This window comes from Lutra lutra, chromosome 16 (genome assembly GCF_902655055.1).
Source record: "Lutra lutra chromosome 16, mLutLut1.2, whole genome shotgun sequence".
In the NCBI taxonomy this organism is placed as follows: Eukaryota; Metazoa; Chordata; class Mammalia; order Carnivora; family Mustelidae; genus Lutra; species Lutra lutra.
The window spans coordinates 31,576,582-31,599,926 of record NC_062293.1 but is presented as its reverse complement, the minus strand read 5'-3'; the positions used below and the strand labels follow the sequence as shown (position 1 = coordinate 31,599,926).

At 42.4% G+C, this 23,345-nt stretch overlaps 1 protein-coding gene across 2 annotated transcripts; it reads left to right on the top strand.

Annotated features, from left to right (window-relative positions):
• Window positions 1-1,793: 1,793 nt before the first annotated feature.
• COIL (coilin) lies at window positions 1,794-19,451 on the top strand. 2 transcript variants are annotated; one of them, XM_047708119.1, is made up of 7 exons: window positions 1,794-2,067; window positions 9,721-10,834; window positions 10,958-11,044; window positions 11,471-11,518; window positions 14,050-14,119; window positions 16,852-16,940; window positions 18,483-19,451. In XM_047708119.1, the coding sequence occupies exons 1-7, from the start codon at window positions 1,823-1,825 to the stop codon at window positions 18,564-18,566; spliced, it is 1,737 nt and encodes a 578-aa protein (XP_047564075.1). In that variant the 5' UTR covers window positions 1,794-1,822; the 3' UTR covers window positions 18,567-19,451. The 2 variants fall into 2 exon arrangements, with proteins under 2 accessions (XP_047564075.1, XP_047564074.1); XM_047708118.1 differs by having other exon boundaries at window positions 16,852-17,010.
• The last annotated feature ends 3,894 nt before the right edge of the window (window positions 19,452-23,345 follow it).

Sequence of the window (23,345 nt, the reverse complement as noted above, 5' to 3'; positions counted from 1 at the left end):
TATAAATTTTTGAAGTCATGAACATTGTAAAATGCAGATAAACACACAGAATTGGGTACCTACTATCCAGTCTTATTAAAATAATGTTAATACCTTGGTTCTGAGTCTTAGATTAGATCTGATCAGATTTAATTGGCTCACACCTAGGACTAGATCTGACTCTTAGATTTACAGTTTGGAATCAATCCTTTATCATCACTCTAGGTTTCCACAGTAAAAGGAATGGTGGCATTTCACCTATCTCCAGGAAGGAAACAAGAATAGGCAGGCAAGTACTTAAAAACCACCTGCTACTTAGGTAACTTTCCACTTTTGGAGGACTGTGGGCAAATCAGTCCTGAAGAGTACCCGAACACTTTTTTTTTTCTTTTTAAAGATTTTATTTATTTATTTGACAGACAGAGATCACAAGTAGGCAGAGAGGCAGGCAGAGAGAGGGAGGGAAGCAGGTTCCCTACCGAGTACCCCACTGAGCAGAGAGCCTGACACGGGGCTCGATCCCAGGACCCTGAGATCATGACCTGAGCTGAAGGCAGAAGCTTAATGCACTGAGCCACCCAGGTGTCCCTCAGGTGTCTGTTTTTAACATTTCTTTGTTACATTTGAATGACTCTTTGTTTTTAACATTATTGAACATAACTGAATTGTTGGCTGATAGAGTACTGAAAATAATTTTTAAAGGAAGATCCCTAAGTAACTTTAGCATTTAACTTGGCAGGAGTTTAAGGAATTGGCTGACATTGCCAACGACATAATTCCTTCTAGTCTTGTCTACTTACGTAACGAACACATTTTCTTAGGACTTTACATCTACAAAAACAAAAAATAGTTCCAGAATCCGTGTAAAGCCCTGTCTCTGTTGCTAAATGAGACACAATATTCATCCAGAGAGACTTGGACTAATTAAAAAAAAAAAAACATAGAGCTCTATTTCGTTAATAGATATGTTTCCATGTCCATTTTATTTTCCCTGTTTAATAATTATGTACCAAAATATGTGATATTTTGTGCTATTTTGGTCAGCTGGGTACCACTCATAATGGTAATGATAATTCAATCAGAAGATTTACAGGATAAGGTTAAGAGAAAATAAAACTTACAAAAAATTTTTTTTCAATGTTTCCACTGACTACAAATATTAGCACTTACTAGTCCAGTGATCTTAGGTTAGTAGCTTAGTCTCTCCGAACTTTTTAAAAAACTTTCAGCATGGGAATAGTAATAGCTTATCTTTGTCATGAAAACTAAAGGAATTAATATACTATGTGAGAGAATGGAAATTCAAATGATGTGCAATTTGTGATTTACTTACCTACTGGCTAATAAGAGGGCTTATTTTTATATTTTAAAGTATGGATGGTGGTAGGTATTATACTGCTCAGGTCTCTAATTAATGGTTTTATTTTAAAACGTCGATATTTACAATATATTAGGAATTGCATCTTTTCCAACTCTTTACAATGAAAAATTTTGTCAATTAAATGTATTGGGGGTTACTGTTTTTGAAATTCTTTTCCGTATAAAAGCAAATATCTGAGAAGACAGCTACTGAGAAGTACTTGTTTATCCAGAGAGTTGCCTAAATTCGGACGCTGCACAGAGTTCAGCGGAAAAGGAATTCACGTAGACTCTTTCCTAGCCCAGTGATGAACAGAATTGAATCGAATCAACCCCGCTCCGCGTTCTCGCAGGTCACGGAGGCTGTAGTAGCCACTTGGAGCCAATAGGGGGCATACGTTAAAAGGCCCCAGGGGGCGGGCCTCCGAGCACGCCTCTCGGTAGCCCTGTGGTGTCTCTCGGCTTCCGTTGAGCATCGGGCAAGATGGCGGCCTCCGAGACGGTTAGGCTACGGCTTCAATTCGATTATCCGCCGCCAGCTACCCCGCACTGCACGGCCTTCTGGCTTCTTGTCGACTTGAACAGATGCCGAGTGGTCACGGATCTCATTAGTCTCATCCGCCAGCGCTTCGGCTTCAGTTCTGGGGCCCTCCTGGGCCTCTACTTGGAGGGGGGGCTCTTGCCCCCCGCCGAAAGCGCGCGCCTTGTACGAGACAACGATTGCCTCAGGTGCGCGCTGCGCCGTGTCGGGGTGTCTGGGTGGGCGGCGGGCCGGAGACGCGCCTGCGCACGCCTGGGGCGCCTCGGGCACCTGGAGGCCGCGCGTGGGTGGGCAGTGGGGGAGTGGGGAGGGGGCCCTGGGGGTGGGCGTGGGGTGGGGCTGTCAAGCTGCACGTTAGTGAATCCCGGAGATGCTGATTGGGCTAGGCAGGTTTGGGGCTCAGGAATCCGCTGGGTAAGGAGCATCCTTTCCCTCGGAGTGCTTCTGAGCCAGGTGATTGGTGACCAAACTTGGAAAGACCCTGATTTTGCGCGTGGGCCCGGCCGGTGTTTCTTTCAGCCCTGGTTCAGCGGGCACTCACTTAACGAGGCACTGTGTTACGTGCTCATGGCACACATGTGCCTGAGACCCGGCCTTCCCCTGGCGGCTCTCAGGGTCAGGTGCAGGGGACCCAGGCAAATGGGAACAGTCGTTATTTTTTCAAAGGGTGCCGTTCGCCCTACCTACGTGCGCTCCTGCTAGGTCTTCCGAGACTTACAGTGTCATTCTTGTCATACGTGGGTGTTTTGTGGTTCTTTTAAATAGGTATTTGGGACCTTTTTGGGTTGTGAATTGGGAAATAAAATAGTTTTAAATATTTTGGAAGTTAAAAATAATGATACTAGGGCGCCTGGGTGGCTCAGAGGGTTAAGCCTCTGCCTTCCGCTCAGGTCATGATCTCAGGGTCTTGGGATCGAGCCCCACATCGGGCTCTCTGCTCAGCAGGGAGCCTGCTTCCTCCTCTCTCTCTGCCTGTCTCTCTGCCTACTTGTGATTTCTGTCTGTCAAATAAATAAATTAAATCTTTTAAAAAAAAATGATGATACTAAGAGGAGTATCAAGGAGCCATTGTGGTATGGATTGCCCAGGTGTGGTTCATTTGTTTCAATGAAATGGTAAGACATTATCATATCAGTTTGAACTTTTTTGACTAATTCATTCAGGTTTTTTGTTTGTTTGTTTGTTTGTTTGTTTGTTTTTTAAAGAAGCAGGAAGAGAGAAAGGAGGGAAAGCAGGCTCCTCTCTGAGCAGAGAGCCCGACTCGGGGCTCGATCCCAGGACCCTGAGATCATGACCTGAGCCGAAGGCAGAGGCTTTAATCCACTGAGCCACCCAGGTGCCCCTCAGGTCTTCTTTTTAAAGCTCAGTTCCAATGAAAAAATTCTAAAGTTATGAACCAGCCTACTTCCTCTGCTTGCTCTTTGTTGAATAGTCTGTTCCTTAGAACATGTCAGATTCACAAGATTTCTTCATAAGATTTCTTCAGGGAATTCAGTTCAGAACAATAACCACATTGTGTGTGTGTGTGTGTGTGTGTGTGTGTGTGTCTTAAAATCAGGAGTGCTGTGATTTGTTGAGAATGTTTAGCTGTTTCTTTTTTTTTTTTTTAAGATTTTATTTATTTATTTGACAGAGAGAAATCATAAGTAGGCAGAGAGGCAGGCAGAGAGAGAGGAGGAAGCAGGCTCCCTGCTGAGCAGAAAGCCGGATGTGGGGCTTGAACCCAGGACCTGGGATCATGACCTGAGCCGAAGGCAGCGGCTTAACCCACTGAGCCACCCAGGCGCCCCTGTTTAGCTGTTTCTTTTTTTTTTTTTTTTTTAAAGATTTTATTTATTTATTTGACAGAGAGAGATCACAAGTAGACAGAGAGGCAGGCAGAGAGAGAGAGAGAGAGAGGGAAGCAGGCTCCCCGCTGAGCAGAGAGCCCGATGCGGGACTCGATCCCAGGACCCTGAGATCATGACCTGAGCCGAAGGCAGCAGCTTAACCCACTGAGCCACCCAGGCGCCCCTGTTTAGCTGTTTCTAAAGACAATTTGAAATAGTCCAAATTTCAAAAAAAAGTTCTTTTTCCTTTTTCTTTCACTGTTAACGGCTCCCTATTATTTCTGCAATTCAGGTACTGCTTAAATATTACAATTCAATTGCAAGGACTGCCTCTCCTCCTGTTAACTCTCCTTTCTGGACTATTCCCGCCTAATGAATTAATAACTTGCTGCTCACTAACTGCAGTTATACCTCAATTAATGAATCATCTGGGAATTACACTCTTTATAATGAAGTTAATGTCAAAAGCAAGCCATGACAGCTGTTAGAGGAAATAAATACAGCACAATGGCAGGAAGAATTTGTCCTAAACACTTAAAATGTGTGATTGTGTGTGGTAAAATGGCAGCTGGCTTCGGTGGTAAATGGGGCAGACCTTAGAAAAAAACTGAGTTTGGGAAAATTTTGTGTATTTTTGTGGTTGCCTGTTTTTAATCATTCTGTGTTCCAGCAGATTCACCTTTCTCCAGAGCTACAGAAGAAAGCATAGTCTCTTTTCTTAAAGGTTTCTAGTATTGCAAAATAACTAGTTTCATGGTTCAGTATATTATCTTCTTGTGTGATGTCAGCAATCAGCCTGGATAATTATATTAGGTTGTGCTGCTAAGTGCGGAAGATGATGGAGAAGGGAGAGATCATCATGGAACACATGGTCTGGGACTCTCACAGTTCCTTGACGAACATGTTAGAAATGGAAATGCTAGATGGCCCAGGAGAGTTGTAGAGGCAAACGCTAGCCTGACTTGGTGAAGAGATAAGTCTGACTGCAGAAGGAGTCTGTCGGGACTGCTGTAGTATTGAGGAAAGTCTCACGAGGAAAGGTGGAGCCAGCTGGTGGGAGGCTTGAGAGGCTGCGTTCCGGTGGCCATTTCCTCACAGCCCATTCTCTCAGGACCCAGAATCTGACTTTTTCTGCTCTGACAGACCAAAAAAAGTTGTACTTCAGAATAGTTCAAGGGAAGAAGTCCCTTATTTCTCTTCTCACATTCTCTTCCCACACCCTAATCTCTAGAAGTATCCTCAGTTAAGTTTGGGGTCTATCTTCCCAGATTTTTTCCATACACATGCAAACATGTATACTTACCCTTTTTATTTTTTTATTTATTTTTATTTTTTAAAGATTTTTATTTATTTATTTGACAGAGAGAGATCACAAGTAGACGGAGAGGCAGGCAGAGAGAGAGAGAGAGGGAAGCAGGCTCCCTGCTGAGCAGAGAGCCCGATGTGGGACTCGACCCCAGGACCCTGAGATCATGACCTGAGCCGAAGGCAGCAGATTAACCCACTGAGCCACCCAGGCGCCCCTACTTACCCTTTTTAAAGATTTTATTTACTCATTTGACAGAGATCACAAGGAGGCAGGGAGGCAGGCGGAGAGAGAGGGGGAAGCAGGCTCTCCACTGAGCAGAGAGCCCAATGTGGGGCTTGATCCCAGGACCCTGAGATCATGACCTGAGCCGAAGGCAGAGGCTTTAACCCACTGAGCCACCCAGGCGCCCCACCCTTTTTAAATATACATGTTATCATAATAAACATAGTGTCCTGCACCTCACTTTTTTTTTTTTTACCTGACATATCATGGGTATCTTTCATTTGAGTGTACATTATTCTTTTTTAAATTTTTTATTTTCTATTTTTAAGAGAGAGAGACAGAGGGAGGGAGGGAACGAGCAGGGGGAGGGGCAGAGGGAGAGGCAGGCTCCCCACTGAGCAGGGAGTCTGAAGCAGGACCCTGGGATCATGACCTGAGCCAAAGGCAGACTTTTAACTGACTGAGCCACCCAGGTGCTCCTACATCATTCTTTCTAAATGCCATGTAATATCCTTTTACATGACATGTCAATTTCTTTAACCATCCTCTTACTAATGGACCTTTTAGATTGTTATCTGAGCTCATTTGGGCTGCTATGATAAAAAATACCATAAACTGGGTAGCTTATAAACAACAAGAATTTATTTTTTTTAAGATTTTATCTTTAAGTAATCTCTACATCCAGTGTGGGGCCCAAACTTACAACCCCAAGATCAAGAGTTACACGCTCCATTGACTGAGCCAGCTAGGTGACCCCCTCATGATGGTTGTTTTCTGTTTTTCACTGGTACATACTGCTGTAGTAAATGTTCTTATACATTCTTGTGTACGTGGGCAGTAGTTCAGCAGGATACATTCCTAGAAGAGGTACTTTTTGGTCAGATTTTAAAAATTGGTGAGTATTGTCAAACTGGCCTCCAGAAAAGTTGTACCGATCTGTGTTTATGCCAATAATATATTGAGTTACTTTTGTTCAGTATTGTGTGAAAGGTACGAGAGCAGAGTGATTAAGAGTTCAGGCTCTAGAGTCAGACCCCTAAGTTTGAATCATGGCTCATTAGCTGTGTTCCCTTGGTCAAGTACTTTTACCTCTTTGAAGGGGATAATGTAGCAGCCAGGCAGGAAGGAGGCTGCAGGGAACTGAGGGGACCCAAACAGGGTGCAGCGCTACCTTTTTACTCTCCTTGTTGCTATTCACCTCCATTTGGTGGGACAAATTCATTAAACCCCCCCCAACTCCTGGCCTCAGAGGACTAACAATTATTGTATTAATAAAAATTAGAGTTAGCATTTGGATAGTTCTTGCTCTGAGTCTGGCACTGCTCTAAACATAGATGATAGCTCATCTGAATATTATAATTATTATCACCGTCCCCATTTTTACGATGAGAAAGATTGAGGTAATATTTAAAAATTTTACTTAAAGTGGCAGAAGAATTTGAATCCAGTCACTTTGACCTTGGCAGGCTGTGGGTTTGGGGTATTAGGCAGTGCAGCTGGGTGTGGCTGTATTTCTGTATGATAGAATCCTAGAAGTGAAATTGCACATTTAAAGGGAGTGCCTTGCATTTTGGGGTGCCTGGACAGCCCAGTCGGTTGAGTGTTGGACTCGGTTTCTGCTTCAGTTATGATTTTATGGGCTGTGAGATTGAGCCCTGCAGTTGGGCTCCATGCTCAGTGGGGAGTCTGCTTAAAGATTCTCCCCCTCTGCTCCCCCCGCCCACTTGCTTGGGCACAGGCTCTGTCTCTCAAATAAATAAATAAATCTTAAAAAAAAAATAAAGGGAGTGCCTTGCATTTTGATAACACCACCCAGCTTGCCCTGAAAGAGTTTGCATGAACATTGAAGAGTCTTGTTTTAAAAAAATTTCTTGGAATTAAATCTCTTTTATTGCTAATTGCGTAGGTAATTCACTTCTCTTCGTACAAGGACAGCTACATTTATTGTTTGTGATCCAAGAAGAGAAATGAAGGATATTCCTAGGGAAAGTGTACACTCAGGAAGGGATGATAGCTCAGCAGACCCTAACGAACCATTCCTTATCCTCGGGATGGCGGTTTGTCTCTCAGTCTTACTGTGTTCCAAACGGAAGTAATTCTCCTCAGGAATAGCAGACAGTGAGTGAGGCTGTAGCAATCACAGGTCATAGCTTTATGCCGGTAGCCCCAGATTCGATGTCTTCAGCATAGGTGAGGTGATGCCAGGGGCTGCTTGTTCAAAGCGTGATGGTGTTGCAGCAGGTACTGTGTTCCAGGGATCTAGTAAACCAGTGACTGAACTGAGAACCTCGCAACCATCTTCACAGTTTGATGGGAAATTTGGTCCGAACTGGTTGCCTCAGGATTGAAGCTTGAATCATAACATTGCTACGAGTAAAACAAATTGATGAAGAATGTCAAGGGACAATCCAATATACTGCAGGTTTCTTAGTAGTTCTTAGATTCACAGGATGCCAGCCTACTTTTTGCCCGTTTGAGAATTACTCCCTTGCTGCTACATGCTAAAGTCCATCCCGGGCGTAGAGGGTAATGTGTTTTTAAAAATTAAATCCCTGATCCTTCAGACTTTTATTTCTGTCTATCCTGATAGCAGCAGCTTTGATTTTACTTTGCTTTGTATGTGTCTGTGTATTTGTGTATTCTGCAGGATAATCTGGTATGTTTTTTTCAGCTACCACATGATAAATCACAGGATTACTATCCCATAAAAAAATTTTTTTAAATGCCTACATCTTCTTATTCCCCAATTACACTTTTTCCCCCCAAATATGATTATTTATTCTTTCTGTGGTCACTAAAAAAACTTGATGAAATATATAGCTGGATAAGAATGTATTAAAAATATAATGTCTGCTTTTAGCAGGAAACTTTAAGCACCCACTATGCACTTGACTTTCGGGACACTCTCAGCTTTCCATCATTGGACTGCACGTGTTAGAATTAGCTGTTGCCAGTTCATGGAACAACAGAGTTTCTTTACTATGATAATAATTTTGGATGAAGTGTGTTAGGGCTCTCCAGAGAAACCTAGAGGAAAAGATAATAGATATATATAGATAGGAACTTGTTTAAGGAATTGGCTCATGAGATAACGGAGGCTGAGAGGTCCCAAGATCCACAATTCGCAAGCCGGAAATCTAGAAGAACCAATGATAAGGTTGTAGTCCAAGTCCAAAGACTTCAGATCCGGGGAGTCGATGGTGTAAGTTCCAGTCCGAGTCGGAGTCTGAAGGCTGAGGTCCCAGCTCAGACACATGGGCTAAGAGAGGCCATTCAGGCCTTCAGTGGATTGGATGAGGCGCACTCACCCACTGGGGTGGGCAATCTGTGTGACTTAGTCTACCAATTCAGATGTTAATCTCATCTAGAAACACCCTCACAGACAAACCCAGAACAGTGTCTAACCAAATGTCTGGGCACCCATGGCCCAGTCAAGTTGACATATAAAATTAATAATCACAGAATTGAACTTTATGATGGCTTGTCACTATCCCAGAGAACATAAATTGTTAGAAAAATTTCCCCCAGATTTCAACAAAATAAAAGTAAAATCTGAATTTAAGAAAAAGTTCACATTTATTTTTAAAATTGTTTTAATTTTTTTCAAAGATTTTAGTTATTTATTTGACAGAGAGAGAGAGAGACAGTGAAGAGAGGGAACACAAGCAGGGAGAGTGGGAGAGGGAGAAGCTGGCTTCCTGCTGAGCATGGAGCCCTATATGGGACTCATCCCAGGATCCTGGGATCATGACCTGAACCTAAGACAGATGCTTAATGATTGAGCCACCCAGGTCCCAGCAGCCTGCATTTAAAAAAAAAAATAGAGGGGCACCTGGGTGGCTCATTGGGTTAAAGCCTCTGCCTTCGTGATCCCAGGGTCCTGGGATTGAGCCCTGCATTGGGCTCTCTGCTCAGTGGGGAGCCTGCTTCCTCCTCTCTCTCTCTCTGCCTGCCTCTCTGCCTACTTGTGATCTCTCTGTCAAATAAATAAATAAAATCTTTCAAAAACAAACAAAAAACAAAAAATAAATACTCTGCATTATCACTATTTGGGATAGGCAACATAATAGAGTGGAAAGATTGTGAACTTTGAGGTTAGACAAACTGGTTTGAATCCCATTTCTGCTGATTATTAGCTGTGGATCTTGGGCAGGTTACGTGTCTGAACTGTAATTTTGTGATCTGTTTTAGAATGAAGGATACCTGCTTCATGGTGGCATTTAGATTAGAGAAAAGGTCTAGAAAATATTTGGGATGCAGAAGATACTCAAGAAATAGAACTAGTCATTAGAAAGTTGACCGTAAGTGATACCATATAGGCCATTTTGTCAAAATGAGTCTTTTGTCCTTAAGTGATTTGACATTTTTTTCATTGCCTGGTGGCAGGGGTAGCTTGCAATCATCTCCTTATATAACTGTGTCCTGGAGACGTGCTTGTCCAGGAGACGTATTCACTGTGACTTTCTCTCTTGTTTTGATAGAGTTAAATTAGAAGAGAGAGCAGCTGCTGAGGATACCGTGACAGTCAAGAATGGTGATGATAGTCATTTATTACCTAGAAAAGCAAAGAAGAGGGCATTTAAGTTGGAGGACGGTGAAGAAACTGAACTAGATTACAAAAATTTAAAGAAACAGTGGAAGAGGCAAGAGAACAATATTGATGAGAAGACCTTGGATCTGGAACCAAAAGCCGTCACAGATCCGAGTGTGAGGAAAAAAAGCAAGAGAAAGAGCAAAGCCATGTGTAGTGTCGTGGATGGTGATGACGAAGGAACCAAAAGAAAATCACCAAAGAGAAAGGAGAAATGTGAATATAAAAAACAGACGAAAAACTCCAGGTCTTCCAAAGCACAGACAGTGAAGGACTGGGCTGCCCCGAACTGTGGTCCTCTGAAAGGCTCGCCCGCTAGAAATAGCCTTGTCAAAGCCAAAAGGAAAGGTGGCATGAGCATTAGTACAAAAGATAGTCCCATTTCCTCCTCAGAGTCTGAGTCTTACCATGAATCAACCAGTGATGGTCTCAGCCATGTCATCTTGGAGGTCAGGAATTCTTCAGAGAAAATACCAACTGAGTCATCAAAGGAAGGACCCTCTACCAAAAACACAGCTGCAAACAAAGTGACCGCCAAAACTGGCTTCAATTCTACCGCCGTCAAGGGCAAGACGACTAGAACATCATCTTCTAGTTCAGACTCTAGCTCAGAGTCAGATGACCAGAGCACGGTGTCCAAGAGCACCCCAGAGCGCGCTGCCGGCTTCTTAAAGCCAGTAGGCCTCTTTGCGGGGCGAGGCTGTCCAGGCCCAGGGCCCTGCTCGCAGCCTCCCGCTGCTGCCGCCTGGAAGCATTCTGACGCCAACAGTGCCAGACCAGCCCCTCCTGCTCCCCCTCCCAATGTGACTCTCCCCGCTGGTTTGGGAAGAGGTTGGGGGAGAGGAGAGGACCTTCTTTCTTGGAAGGGGGCTAGGGGCCGGGGGATGCGGGGGAGAGGCCGAGGCCGAGGGCAGGCCATTTCCTTTGTGTTAAATAGAAACGCGGACTATCAGAAGCACCAGCAATTAAATGAAATGGTCACGAACTCATCTACTATTATCCAGGCAAGTACGATTTCTTCTGAGCGTACCTCTTCCCCTTCTCCCACAGGGTGTGTCTGGAGCAGATGTCACGGGTTCGCTTTTTTTCACCAGTAACAGACTCCCATGACTCATGCTGTTTTTCAGAATCCAGTAGAGACACACAAGAAGGACTACAGTTTGTTACCACTGTTAGCAGCTGCTCCTCAAGTTGGAGAAAAGATTGCATTTAAGGTATATTTTAAAACCACAACAATTACAACAAAAAGATTATCCTCCCTCCAAATAAACTTAATCATTAGCAGCTCAGAATTATATATGCATATAGACCCTTTTCCAGATCATATCTGCCCTGTTTTTGTACCTGGCATGCAGTAGGTGCCTACTTATTGTTTCGGGAACGAATAAAAATGGCTTAGCCCAGTGTCTGGAACATAGCAAGTGCTCAATAAAAAAAGGGCTCAAATTCATGCACACTCCACCACAATATCCTCCCTCAAATCAAAGAAACCTTTCCCACTGGAACCCCTGTTTTGCCACCAGTTCATGGTAGGACCCCCAGGGTGGTGGGGTGGGCACCCTAACCCGGCATATTCTCCCAGGGGCAGAGGAGAGGAGCCGCAGAATTTGTGTATTTGTGGGCTCTTTCTTCTTTTGTAGCTTTTGGAACTAACGTCTGATTATTCTCCTGATGTCTCTGATTACAAGGTAAGGCTTTTTATTTAAAAATAACTTAGTATATTAAAAAAGCTAAAGTTGTATTTAGTGCTGCTGATATGGATAATTTTGCTTTTTTGGAGTAAATAATGTTGTAAAGTAGAAAATGGGAACATTATCAAAGTGTAAACTTGTATCACTGGAGCCTTCAGCGTCATTTTCCTTGCACTTGAGGGTACATGCAGGACAATGATGAGTTTTAATTTTTTTAAGTCATTTTTTTCTAAGCAGCTTAGACATTTGCACGCTTATTTGAAGCCACTCCCCCAGGATCCTAAACTTTGAAAGGAAATAATGAATAGCTGTTAGCCAGAAAATTTGATTATTTTCATCATAGGAATCTATTTTATATAATTGTGAATTACTGTAGATTCTTATGGTCTAACACAGCCCCTTTTGCATTATCTGTTAACCACAGGTAACTCACAAATATTATCCTTGAAATTTATTCACTAAACATCTGTGTGGGACTTTACATTAGCATGAGCTTTATCATAATTCAGTAAAAGCTTAACTCCAGTGGGATTATAGAATTGCATGTTTCCTTTTTCACCCATTCAAAATTTTGTTAAAATGCATAATTTTTTTTTATTTTGATGTAATATATGGAATATAAGGGCATTTAAAAAATAATAATTGGTAATGTTAACATAGTAATACAGAGAAAGTACAAGGAGATTTGATTTAATCTGAGTTGATACCTTGGAAGACTTTTTTTTTAAACCTTGGAAGATTTTTAAAATCCTGTTAAGAACCTTTCCTCAGGGACGCCTGGGTGGCTCAGTTGGTTGGACGACTGCCTTCGGCTCAGGTCATGATCCTGGAGTCCCGGGATCGAGTCCCGCATCGGGCTCCCGGCTCCGTGGGGAGTCTGCTTCTCTCTCTGACCTTCTCCTCGCTCATGCTCTCTCTCACTGTCTCTCTCTCAAATAAATAAAATAAAAAAATCTTAAAAAAAAAAAAGAACCTTTCCTCAAAAGCAGACTAGAAGAAGAATTAATTCATGAAGGGGTTTTGTCGGTCAGTTCTGGATAATTAGTATTTCATCGTATTTTTTATCTTAGCCTCTTATTATAAGTAACATATAAGTTATCATCTAAAGCAGGATACTTGTGAGTGAAAAGGATTAATATTATACTAATAACTGTCCTGGAAGGAAATGTAAACGGGCCTGTCTTGGGCAAACCAGGATTTTTTTTTTTAAGATTTAATTTATTTATTTGACAGAGAGAGATCACAAGTAGGTAGAGAGGCAGGTGGAGAAGAGGAGAAGAGGAGGCTCTCTGCTGAGCAGAGAGCCCGAAGCGGGGCTCGATCCCAGGACCCTGGGATCACGACCCAAGCAGCAGGCAGAGGCTTTAACCCACTGAGCCACCCGGGCATCCCAAACCAGGATGTTTTGTCACCTTATGGTAGATAAGGACTTTAATTCTGTGATATGTGGGGAGATGGATAAATACAGAATTAATATATGTCCTACAGCACAAATTGTGAGTCTAGATACTGATTTTTTTTAAAATGCATATTAAATCAATGTTGGTCATAGTTATTACCCTGGAAAGCTATTTGCTTACTTTTCCTGGTATTTTTAGGACTTCCTGGAAATTATTTTCAAAACATTTGCAGAGTGAAAAATCAGTCCCAGTTTTTGCTTTGACCTCAAGTGCTGTTATCTAGCTGATCACTGGCTTTATTCCCGAAGCTGGTCTTCAGAAGTCAAATCTGTCTTCAAAGAATGTAGTCTCCTCCACCCCTGACCCTGTCTCATGTGTATGCACCTACCTGCGGGATTTTAACCGATGGAAGTGACTGAGTGACGCCACAGAAGTCAGTGCAATGGAAGAAGACTTTATTACCTAAATTTCCTGAGGGAGCAGGGAATGCCATATTGTGCAGGCCCTTGGGGGAAAGTACCTGGACCTCACCTGGATCTCATTCAGAGGCAGAAGCAGGAATGAGGAGAAACCGTGTGCCAGGGCCTTTACTGGGGTTTCCTTGGGGTAGGCAAGGCAGGATGGGGGAAACAGTTTAAGATTGGCTACTTTGAATAATTAGCAGGCTTTGGGCTGTAGGGGCTGTCCCTAGTTGTGTGGTATTTGCCTTTGGGATGATTTCGACCAGGGAAAATAGTGGCTTGAGGTATGGGAGTTCTTTTTCTCCTATAGGTGGATTTATTTAAAAAATTTTTTTAAAAGATTGTATTTATTTATTTGAGAGAGAGCATAACTGGGGGATGAGGAGGAGCAGAGAGAAAAGGAGAAGCAGACTTCCTGCTGAGCAGGGAGTCCAACACAGGACTTGATCCCAGAACCCTGGGATCATGACCTGAGCTGAAGGCAGATGCTTAACCGACTGAGCCACCCAGGCGCCCCTAAAAGAAGTTTTAATATTGAGATAAAATTTGTATAATGTAAAATTTACCATTTTAACCATTTTAAAGTATAAAATAATAATTAGGTGGTTTTAATATATTCTTAATGTTTCACATGTTGGATTTTGACTTGGACTTTTATTTTTGAAAGGAAGGAAAAATACTAAGCCACAATCCAGAGACCCAGCAAGTAGATATAGAAATTCTTTCATCCTTACCTGGTGAGTCTTCTAGAAAAGAATTTGAAAGTTTAGGTTCTTCATATCTGCATTGGTTTCTAAATAGCTTTTATACCCAGGAGCTGCTCTCTGCCTTGGCCTCTATGACTAACTCTCCACTTCTCCCGTTGGCACAGTGCAGCTCTACGGACCTGTGCTCCCCCTTATTGGAAGTGTATGTCCACTAAGCGTTGTTGGATTTGTTTCCAAAGCCATTAGACAAGTTTTCTTAGTCCTATAATTATGTAATTTCATAAAAATTACATAAACTGATGAGCACTGATTGCAAAAGGAATTATTTCTATGTAACATAAATTGCATGCTGACCAAAGAGTGTAAAACTAAGAAATTTGTTGGATTATGGATCTGCCAAAAGAGATTGGGAGGAATCTGGTAAGAAATCTAGGAAGATTTCCAACTTAGGTTGCCTTGCTAGTGTTTGCATTCTTGTATCCCTTTAAAAAAAAAAAACTCAGAACTGGAAATTGTAGAACTAGCAGACATATATTAAGTATATGGTTTATAGAAGAGAGATAACTGTAGTCAGCAGGCTCCTAAGAACTACTTAGTTCTATTTCAAAAGAATTGGTAAATGAATATACTTTTGTGTGTTAAGTCAAAATAAAATGTCTAAAGTACATGTGCCATCCACACTCTCACACATTATTTCAAATGCTTCCCTGCTTTATCCCTGATTCATCTCACCCATTATTGGTTCTAAAATCTGGGAATAAGAGAGCTTTCACTGAATATGGCTTCACTTGGGTCACATTGGCCAAAGAGCAGGGGAGATCCCTTTTTCTTTAGCAGCCCCTAAGGCAATTAAAATGTTAAATAAATGACTAGAAATAACTTAAATTGGTTTTCCAGCTTTCTGCTAATTAGGTTTAATTTGAAGAAATCTCCCTTCCTAGGAATGGTGGACAGAGAGGTTTGTCCATGGTCAAATTCATGGATACAGCCTGATCACTGTTTGTCAGGTGATTGGCAGTGAGAACATCCAGTTAGAACTTTCCTTCTTTGGAGCATCTAGAAGTGGCTTTATCTGTTCAGTAATAGAAATACAGGTAGTCCTCGCTTTGCATGGTTCTGATCATACATATATATATATATATATATAGGAACTTTTGTTCCCATGGTTTGGTTACATAACACCAGTTCCCAGTGACATCAGGTATGCTGTTAGCTGTGAATAACCACATGAAGTACTGCCAGCTTTTCGGTCTGCAGATCACTATGTCAGTAACAGATGCCCATCGTGATCAGTGACCAATGACGTCACTTCCAGGTCTCCTGGTGATTGGTCACTGTGCATCTGTTACTCCATCCCCAGACACACTGCTACACGTGTGGTTTGCTGCCTCCTTGTCTCTCAGGATAAACCCACATGGCATTTTACAAAAATGTATGTTGAGGTAGGGAATTGGTCAACAAACCTGAAAGTACAACAAAAAAACAAAAAGGGATGATTCTGGAGGTGACATGCAAATGGGTTCAGTGGAGTGGGGTCAGAGGTAACAGCTGACCTTGTGGATGTTGGCCCTGTAGTTCATGTGAACTTCTTGACATAAATGAGGAAGGATGGTGGTGATGAAAGAGCTATTTCATGATGATGATAAGAGCTCAAAGGATAAAATCCTGAAAGCTGGTGCACACTTAGGAAGGAGTCTGCTGCTTTTGCAAGTGTAGAAAAGACTCTCCCTCTATGTTGTCGTTACATGGCAGGAAGGCAAGCACTGTTTAAACCACTCTTGCTAATAGCTTGTTCTTTTCTTTTCTTTTTTTTTTAAGATTTTTATTTTTAAGTCATCTCTACACCCAAAGTGGGGCTTGAAGTCATGACCCCAAGATCTAGAGTCACATGCTCTACTGACTGAGCCAACCAGGTGCCTGGATAAGTTTTTTTATTTTCTTAAGATTTTATTCATTTATTAGATAGAGAAATCATATGTAGGCAGAGAGAGAGGGAGAAGCAGGCTCCCCGCTGAGCAAAGAGCCCGATGTGGGGCTCAATCCCAGGGCCCTGAGATCATGACTTGAGCTGAAGGCAGAGGCCCAACCAACTGAGCCACCCAGGCGCCCCCTGGATAAGTTTCTTAACAAAGAGATAGAGCACTAATTCTTTCTGGTAGTTGAGATTACAGTGTACTACATGCATAATATTTTTGCTATTTTTCATCTCCCAATAGAGATTTTAATGTTTTGACAATTTTTAAAAATGTCTTGAGACCATCATGATTTTCCCCGATTGATTATTCAGATTGTTCAGCCTGCCATGGTCATTTTTATGACCCCTCACTACCGTACAAAGCGAGGACTGCTGTATTACCGAGTAATAAGTATGTTTAATTTTGAGGACAGAGCAAGATAGACAAATTTTGCAGAATTCAGATTACCTTTCCCAGCTGGAATATATCAGTAGTCTTTTGGGTTATCTAATGGTTACACCTATTCTTTTCTGAGGGTACTAATAACAGTGTATCAAGCTCATTTCTCTTTCGATGAAGGAAAGAGTCTCTCTGATAAATGTCCAGGAAGCTCCCATCTGCTGTTACAGGGCTTTCTCAGGGTCTCCTGTCACCGAGCACCCCATACTTTCATGTGTGTACCCAGCCTCCACATCAATGGACAGTTTGTTTGTGGTTGTTTTTCTAATGATGTAAATTCCCTGTAGAGGAACATTTTCACTACTAGGAAATGACTTATTGTCTCTCCTTCCCACCGTCTGGTTTCAGCCATGAAGGAACCTGGGAAATTTGATTTGGTTTATCACAACGAAAATGGAACTGAGGTAGTGGAGTACGCTGTGACGCAAGAGAAGAGGGTAGGCGCACTTCGCTTCTTGGGATTGCTTGGTCGTCCGTTCTCTCAACTGGCTACTGGCAGTCTGGAAGGTGACATTGCAGCTTCCTGAACTGCCTATATTAAAGTCATAAAAGCTCTACACTCTGGGATCCCTGGTCTGCCTACAGGGTGGCAGTGTCCGTGCCCAGTGCCAAGTTAGGGTGCCATCTTGGATCTCAAAGAGCCAACAGGACAAGGTGCACAAATAACAGAATCTTACTGAAGATTATAGAGTTGCATAAAAACAACTCTGTAAGGGTTTCATTAGGGAAGAGTAGCATATTTTTAAAACTTCATCGATATATACTTTGAGTAAAGTGTATATAGTATATAGCTTGAAGGATTGTCATAATTGAACACGCCCATGTCACCAGCACCTGGGTCAAGAAACAGAACATTAACAGCCCCCCTGGAAATCCCCATCATGTCTCCTTGCAGTCACTACCATCTCCCAAATGTTACCGTGATTCTGACTTACAACAGCATACATGGTTTTGAAGAATGACATAAAAGGATGATTCTGCCTTTTGACTTCTGTTTAAATTCTTAAATTGCCATTTTAGGAAATATCTGGTTTAGAGGTTTTAGGCAGTCAGGCTTCTAGAGTTGCTGGCAACGCCTGGCTCATTAGGCTGTGCTAGCATTTAAATAGAATTTACATTTAAGAAAGTGCTTCCTCTTAAGATGTTTATATTTGAAGCTTTATGGATATTATTCTGTATCTTTCAGTATTGCAAATTCACATTTTAGAAATGTAAACTTGTAGAAACCCTAACCAGACTATGATTTGCTTTGTCTTTAGGATAGACGACACTCTTAGGGATTTATTCCAAAAACAAATTTTTAGGGTCTGTGGTAGGATCAGCAGATTTGGCCAAGTCTCCTATACTTCTTTATTTGCAATGTGTGCCTCTTTACTTTTTTGTTGAAAGGTATTGGAAACTACACTGGAAAATTAACCTTGGAAGCGTTCCTCTCTATGCCTTATTATACAGGGGCTAGAAGCGGAGCCTGTCATTACCATTCTCCGACACTAGATGGTGCTCATGATTCATGCACGTGGCCCGAGTGTTGGCATTTGTTTGCTCTCTGTGAAACAGAAGCTGCCTTCTAGGTGTAGGCAGCGCAGAGTAGCGCTGTGCAATGGAACATTAGGGGTCCACTGATAACCCTTAAGGGCCACATCTGCCTGTGAAGAGTCCATGGGCCGCCAAGCCACAGAGTCCTGCTGGGCAAATACCCTTGACCCTGGGTAACCAGCTGCCCCACACCCTGGCCCGTCCCATCCCTACCCTGCTGGAAATGAAGGAAAGGTGCAGTGTGTTTAATGTATTGTGTAGTTGCATTCTAGGTAAACAGTTCTTCTAGCTAATTGGACTCATCTTACTGGGACTCAGGTCATTCCACGTCTTCAACCGTTCTGCACAAATGGAAATTTACATGACTGAAGTTTTTAACCAAGTGAAACCTGTATGATCTCAAAATGAAGCCCCTAAACCAAATATTTTGTATTTTTCCTCAGATCACTGTTTTTTGGAGAGAATTGATTGATCCAAGATTGATTGTTGAGCCTCCGAGTACCATACCAAGTACAGAGCCTGCTTGAGGATGACCTCTCCATCTCATAGTTTATAAATGTCTTGTTTATGAAAGTGACTATAACCTGAACTTTAAAAAAAAAAAAAAAGATTTGAAAGTTGTATGCATTTTTTGTTCACTTTACTGCATAGGAAAAAAATCTACCTCATCATTTAAAATAACATGGGTGTTGCTTTTTGTAGATCTTTTTCTTCTTCTTCCAAGCTTAATTTCAGTAACAAAATTTAATACATGACATTCCCTGCAGGCATTGTTACATATCAGTATATATGGTTTCTTCTTTTTTTTAATTTATTTTTTGACCATCAAGTAGCCATCGTCAGTAGGAGTTTATAACACCAAGTACAAGAAAATGCTGCATATCTTGTCTTAGTAAGTTTCATTAAGTAATGTTCTAAAACCTGAAAGCATGTTACTTGACCTAATTTTTTAACATTTGAGTTCCATTAAATATGGAACATCTTATAAATTGCAAGTATTTTATACTTGTAACTGTCAAGAATTAAGTAGCTGGGTTTATTGCAAGCAGTGAGTTAGAGAATCCTTTCACATTTTTCTCAACTTTAAAATTGAGGATTTTCAGAGTCCTGTGTAGAGCAGTGAAAATAAGACCTCGTGTTTTTGCCTGGGGTGAACTGGTGTTCCACCTGGGTGAAAGGATTTCCTATGAGTTCAGACCAGGGAGCATGTTGTCTTGCTACAAGATCCTAAGCACCTGGCTGAGTGTGCTGGAGTAAGGACTGAACAGAAACTTCAGTTTCTGTTATTATTCAACACAAATCTAAAATGGAAAAATGGCTAAATCTATACTGTGAAAATTGCTTCCTTTTACAAAAGATCAGGTTCCTCCTTTAGCTTTGCAGATTTTTAAATAAAATCCGATTGAACTACACCTCCCTGCTGAGTCATCGTGTTTGGTTGAGTATTGCAAATTGCTGTCTTGTGTCACAATAACGCGACAGATACAAATGTTCCGGAACAGGAAGCTTTGCTTTGACTGGAGAGTCTGGTGTTGCACAGTTCAGTCGAGTGAGACTCATCAGATCTAGGGCTATTGGGCTGGTCTTCTTTCAACCCGCACGACACTGATGTGCATCAAATGTGGATATATTGATTTGTAATGAGGAGTAGTACTCCAGAAAGTGTGAGGTCAGTGTGAGTAATGGGATCTCGGCACTGGGGTTCTTGTAGAGCGCACTTTCCTTCCAGGGTCTAGGAAACAAATTAAGGTAACTAGCAGGCACCAGCAGACATATGAAGAAATGCTCAACATCATCATCAGAGAAATGCAGATCAAAACCACAATGAGCTATCACCTCACAGCTCTTAGAATGGATGTTGTCAAGACAAGGAATAACGAGTGTTGGTGAGGGTGTGGAGACAAGGGAATCCACTGTGCAGCCACTTCGGAAAACAGTATGCCCTCTGTTCATTGCGGCATTATTTACAATAGGCAAGATACGGAAACAAGTGTCCATTGACAGATGAAAGGATAAAGAAAATGTGTTCTATATATGTATGTATTTGTTATTCAACCATAAAAAGGAATGATATTCTGCCATTTGAGGCAACATGGATGGACCTTGAGGGTGCTATGCTAAGTGAAACAAGTCAAACAGAAAAATGATAGAATGATCTCACCTATATATGCCATCTAAACAGCCCTCCCCCCCCCACCCGAAAAAGGGGAACTTAGATACAGTGAACAGATTGGGTGGTTGCCAGTGGTAGGGGGTGTGGGTGGGCAAAATGGGCAAATGGGGGTAAAAGGCACTAGCTTCCAGTTATAAGTCACAGGCATGTGACATACAGCATGGGGGCTATAATCAGTAATACTGTATTCCATATTTGAAAGTTGCTGGGAGAGTAGATCTTAAAAATTCCCACTACAAAAAGTTTCCATAATTATGTATGGTGGTGGATGTTTACCTACATTTATCGTGGTTATTGTTCTGCAATGGGTATATACAAATGCAGAGTCATGTTGTGTACCAGAAACTAACGTTCTATGTCAATTATACATTAGTTAAAAAAGATAATTAGTAAACATTGACTAGATCAAAGGGAAGTGTTGAACTCAGGGTGTGTTTTCTTTAGGTTATAATCCACTTATGAGTCCCCTTTTTCCTCTGTAGTGGTGTTTTTCAAACTATAAATAGCAGCCTACTAGAAAATTGGGGGTCATGATCTCTTTGGAAGATGCACTACCATAGAAAAATACTACATCCACTAAATTTCAGTTTTCTTTATAAAACAGAACTTATAGGGGGGCCTGTGGCTCAGTCAGTTTAGCGGCTGCCTTCAGATTAGGTCATGATCCCAGGGTTCTGGGATCAAGCTGCATGGCACTCCACGCTCAGTGGGAAGTCTGCTTCTCCCTCCCTACCAACCTCCCACCCTGCTCGTGTGCGCATGCTTTCTCTCTTTCAAATAAATAAAACCTTAAACCCCAGAATTTACATATAGCTGTGTGTGTACAGGATCACCATGTAAAATGTAGCTGTATTTACTCTTTTTTTTTTTTAAGGTTATTTGAGAGAGAGTGAGTGAGAGCACAAGCAGGGGGAGCAGCAGAGGCAGAGGGAGAAGCAGGCTCCTCCCTGAGCAGGGACCCCAATGCGACGTGGGGCTCGAACCCAGGACCTTGGGATCATGACCTGAGCCGCAGGCAGACGCTTAACTGACTGGGCCATCCAAGCGCCTCTGTAGCTCTATTTACTGTTGCTTGAAATCAGATCATGGTCCGATGCGGACACTAAACTATGCAGTACATTCCAGGAGTGAGAGAGAAGAGGGGACATGAGGAAAGGGGCTGGGCAAAAAGTACCTGCCAGCGACTAAGTCTTTGCCTCACATGTCCTGGGCCGGTGGTCCTGTTTGAGATGAGGAAATAGCAAGTACTCAGAGACCAGCTCTGAATATTACAGGATTAGCCTGTGGGTTTCAAGTAGTGACGCATCTAACTCCTCGCAAGGTAATATTGAGTAACTTGCCAGAGACCACACAGCTAGAGGAGAGAGAGAGAGCTTCCAGTGTAATTTTTCAGAGAAGTATTTTTCCCCAAGGTGTTTCAGTGGCTGTCCCAACGCTCTTGTGTCCTGGCCTGACCGTTGGAGTTGGGCGAGCTCCACACCCTTCCCCCACGGCTGCCTGTGTTCTTGGGAACAGAAAAACTTCCTGCTCATGACCTTTCTGCTCTACGACTCAGTCCTGTCCGTCTTCAGACTGTCCGCTCACCATTAAGTTCTTTTTTGTTTTTTAATTGAGTATCTTTTTTATTGTTTTTGTTTAGATTTTTAAAATTATTTTAAAAGCGCTTGATTGAGGTATGAGTGATACCCTGGAAACGGCACGTATTAAATGTGTTCCCTTTGATGAGTTTGAACACACGCCCAAGCTCCTGAAACCGTCACCACCATCAAGCTGATAAGCAGCGCCTTCCAAAGTTTCCTTGCGCCTTGTTTTGTTCTTGTTTGTTTTCTGTATGTTTGTCAATAACACTTAACGTGAGACCTACCTTTCTAAATTTTTATATGAGTGGAATCAGGTAGCATTTGTCCCTTGTGCCTGGCTCATTTCACTTAGCATGGCGCCCTTTGGTTCATCCGTGCTGTTGCAAATGGCAGAATGGCCTCCTTTTAGGCTGATAATACTCTGTTGTTTGCAGGTCCACAGTTACTATCCATTCATGTGTGGGCGGACATGTGACTTTTTACATCTTGGCTGTTGTAAATAATGCTGCAGTGACCACAGTCACCGTTAAATCCTAACCTGCTCTAGCTCTTAAGCCTTCAACTCTGTATAAAAAGACTGTGACCCTTACTTAATCAGTCCAGTGTCCTATAGGATCTTTGTTCCCTTCTTGTGAAAACTGCAGGTTCTCCACTCCATTTACGTCCCTTGATATGGTTGATCTCCTCTTTGCTGTCCTCATCGGGGGCACCATGCTGCTAGCTTCTTACCGGCTAACTTTTCTTTTCTTTTCTTTTTTAGCTACTTCCAAACCTGGATTATTTAAAGCATTAATTCCCAACCTTCCTAACTGTTCTGAAGGGATGCCATCACAAAAACTCTTCCCAGGTGAGAGATCTATGTACTCTCAAAATATAGGCACTATTTGGTTCTAACCTTTAGTTTCCTTATTTCTACCTGAAGGAGCGGTTGCAGACTTTCTCCTTCAGCCCAGACCCTCCTTCCCCCATGTCAAGTAGAGGGTCCTTGCCACTCACCAGGATGAAGGGGACCTGCGGGAAGCCCCTTCCCTTCACAGTAATGACTGTATGGTTGGTTTTTCTTCCTGGGGCTTTGTTCTCAGCACAGGCTTGCAAGGCCTACTGTATCAGCCCAGATCTGATTGGGAGAGAGAAACCGCACAGTAATTCAAAGAGGAAAAGTTTAGTACCCAGAATTACTAACTCTAACAGGGACTGGAGTAATGAAGGACCGGCTGGTAGGAAATAAAGAGGGCACTAAAGGAATGGCGGACATGACAAGCAGCTACTCCCTGAGCTGAGACAGAGCCCCCTGGGGAAGAGTCGCCAAGACCCCCGCCCCGGGGCACTCATGATGAGGCCCTGCTAGGAGGTCATGGCCATCCCTCACTGAAGGGGAGGGCGGTGTTTGTGGTGTTGTACTGGCAGAACTTGCCGGAAATCTGCCCTCTCCGACACATTTAATTATGTGGTATTTTAAACTCGCATTTACTAATATTGCCAAATATCTCGTCAAACCAGTCTCTGAGTATTGGGGAGCTGTCAGCTCACTACAGCAGACACGTTTCCAAAAT

Excerpts from the sequence above, each read along its gene's own strand:
- COIL (XM_047708118.1), top strand. The coding sequence starts at position 1,823 with ATGGCGGCCTCCGAGACGGTTAGGCTACGGCTTCAATTCGATTATCCG. Across the intron at positions 2,068-9,720 it reads CGAGACAACGATTGCCTCAG|AGTTAAATTAGAAGAGAGAG; the intron begins GTGCGCGCTGCG and ends TTGTTTTGATAG. Across the intron at positions 14,120-16,851 it reads AATTCTTTCATCCTTACCTG|CCATGAAGGAACCTGGGAAA; the intron begins GTGAGTCTTCTA and ends GTCTGGTTTCAG.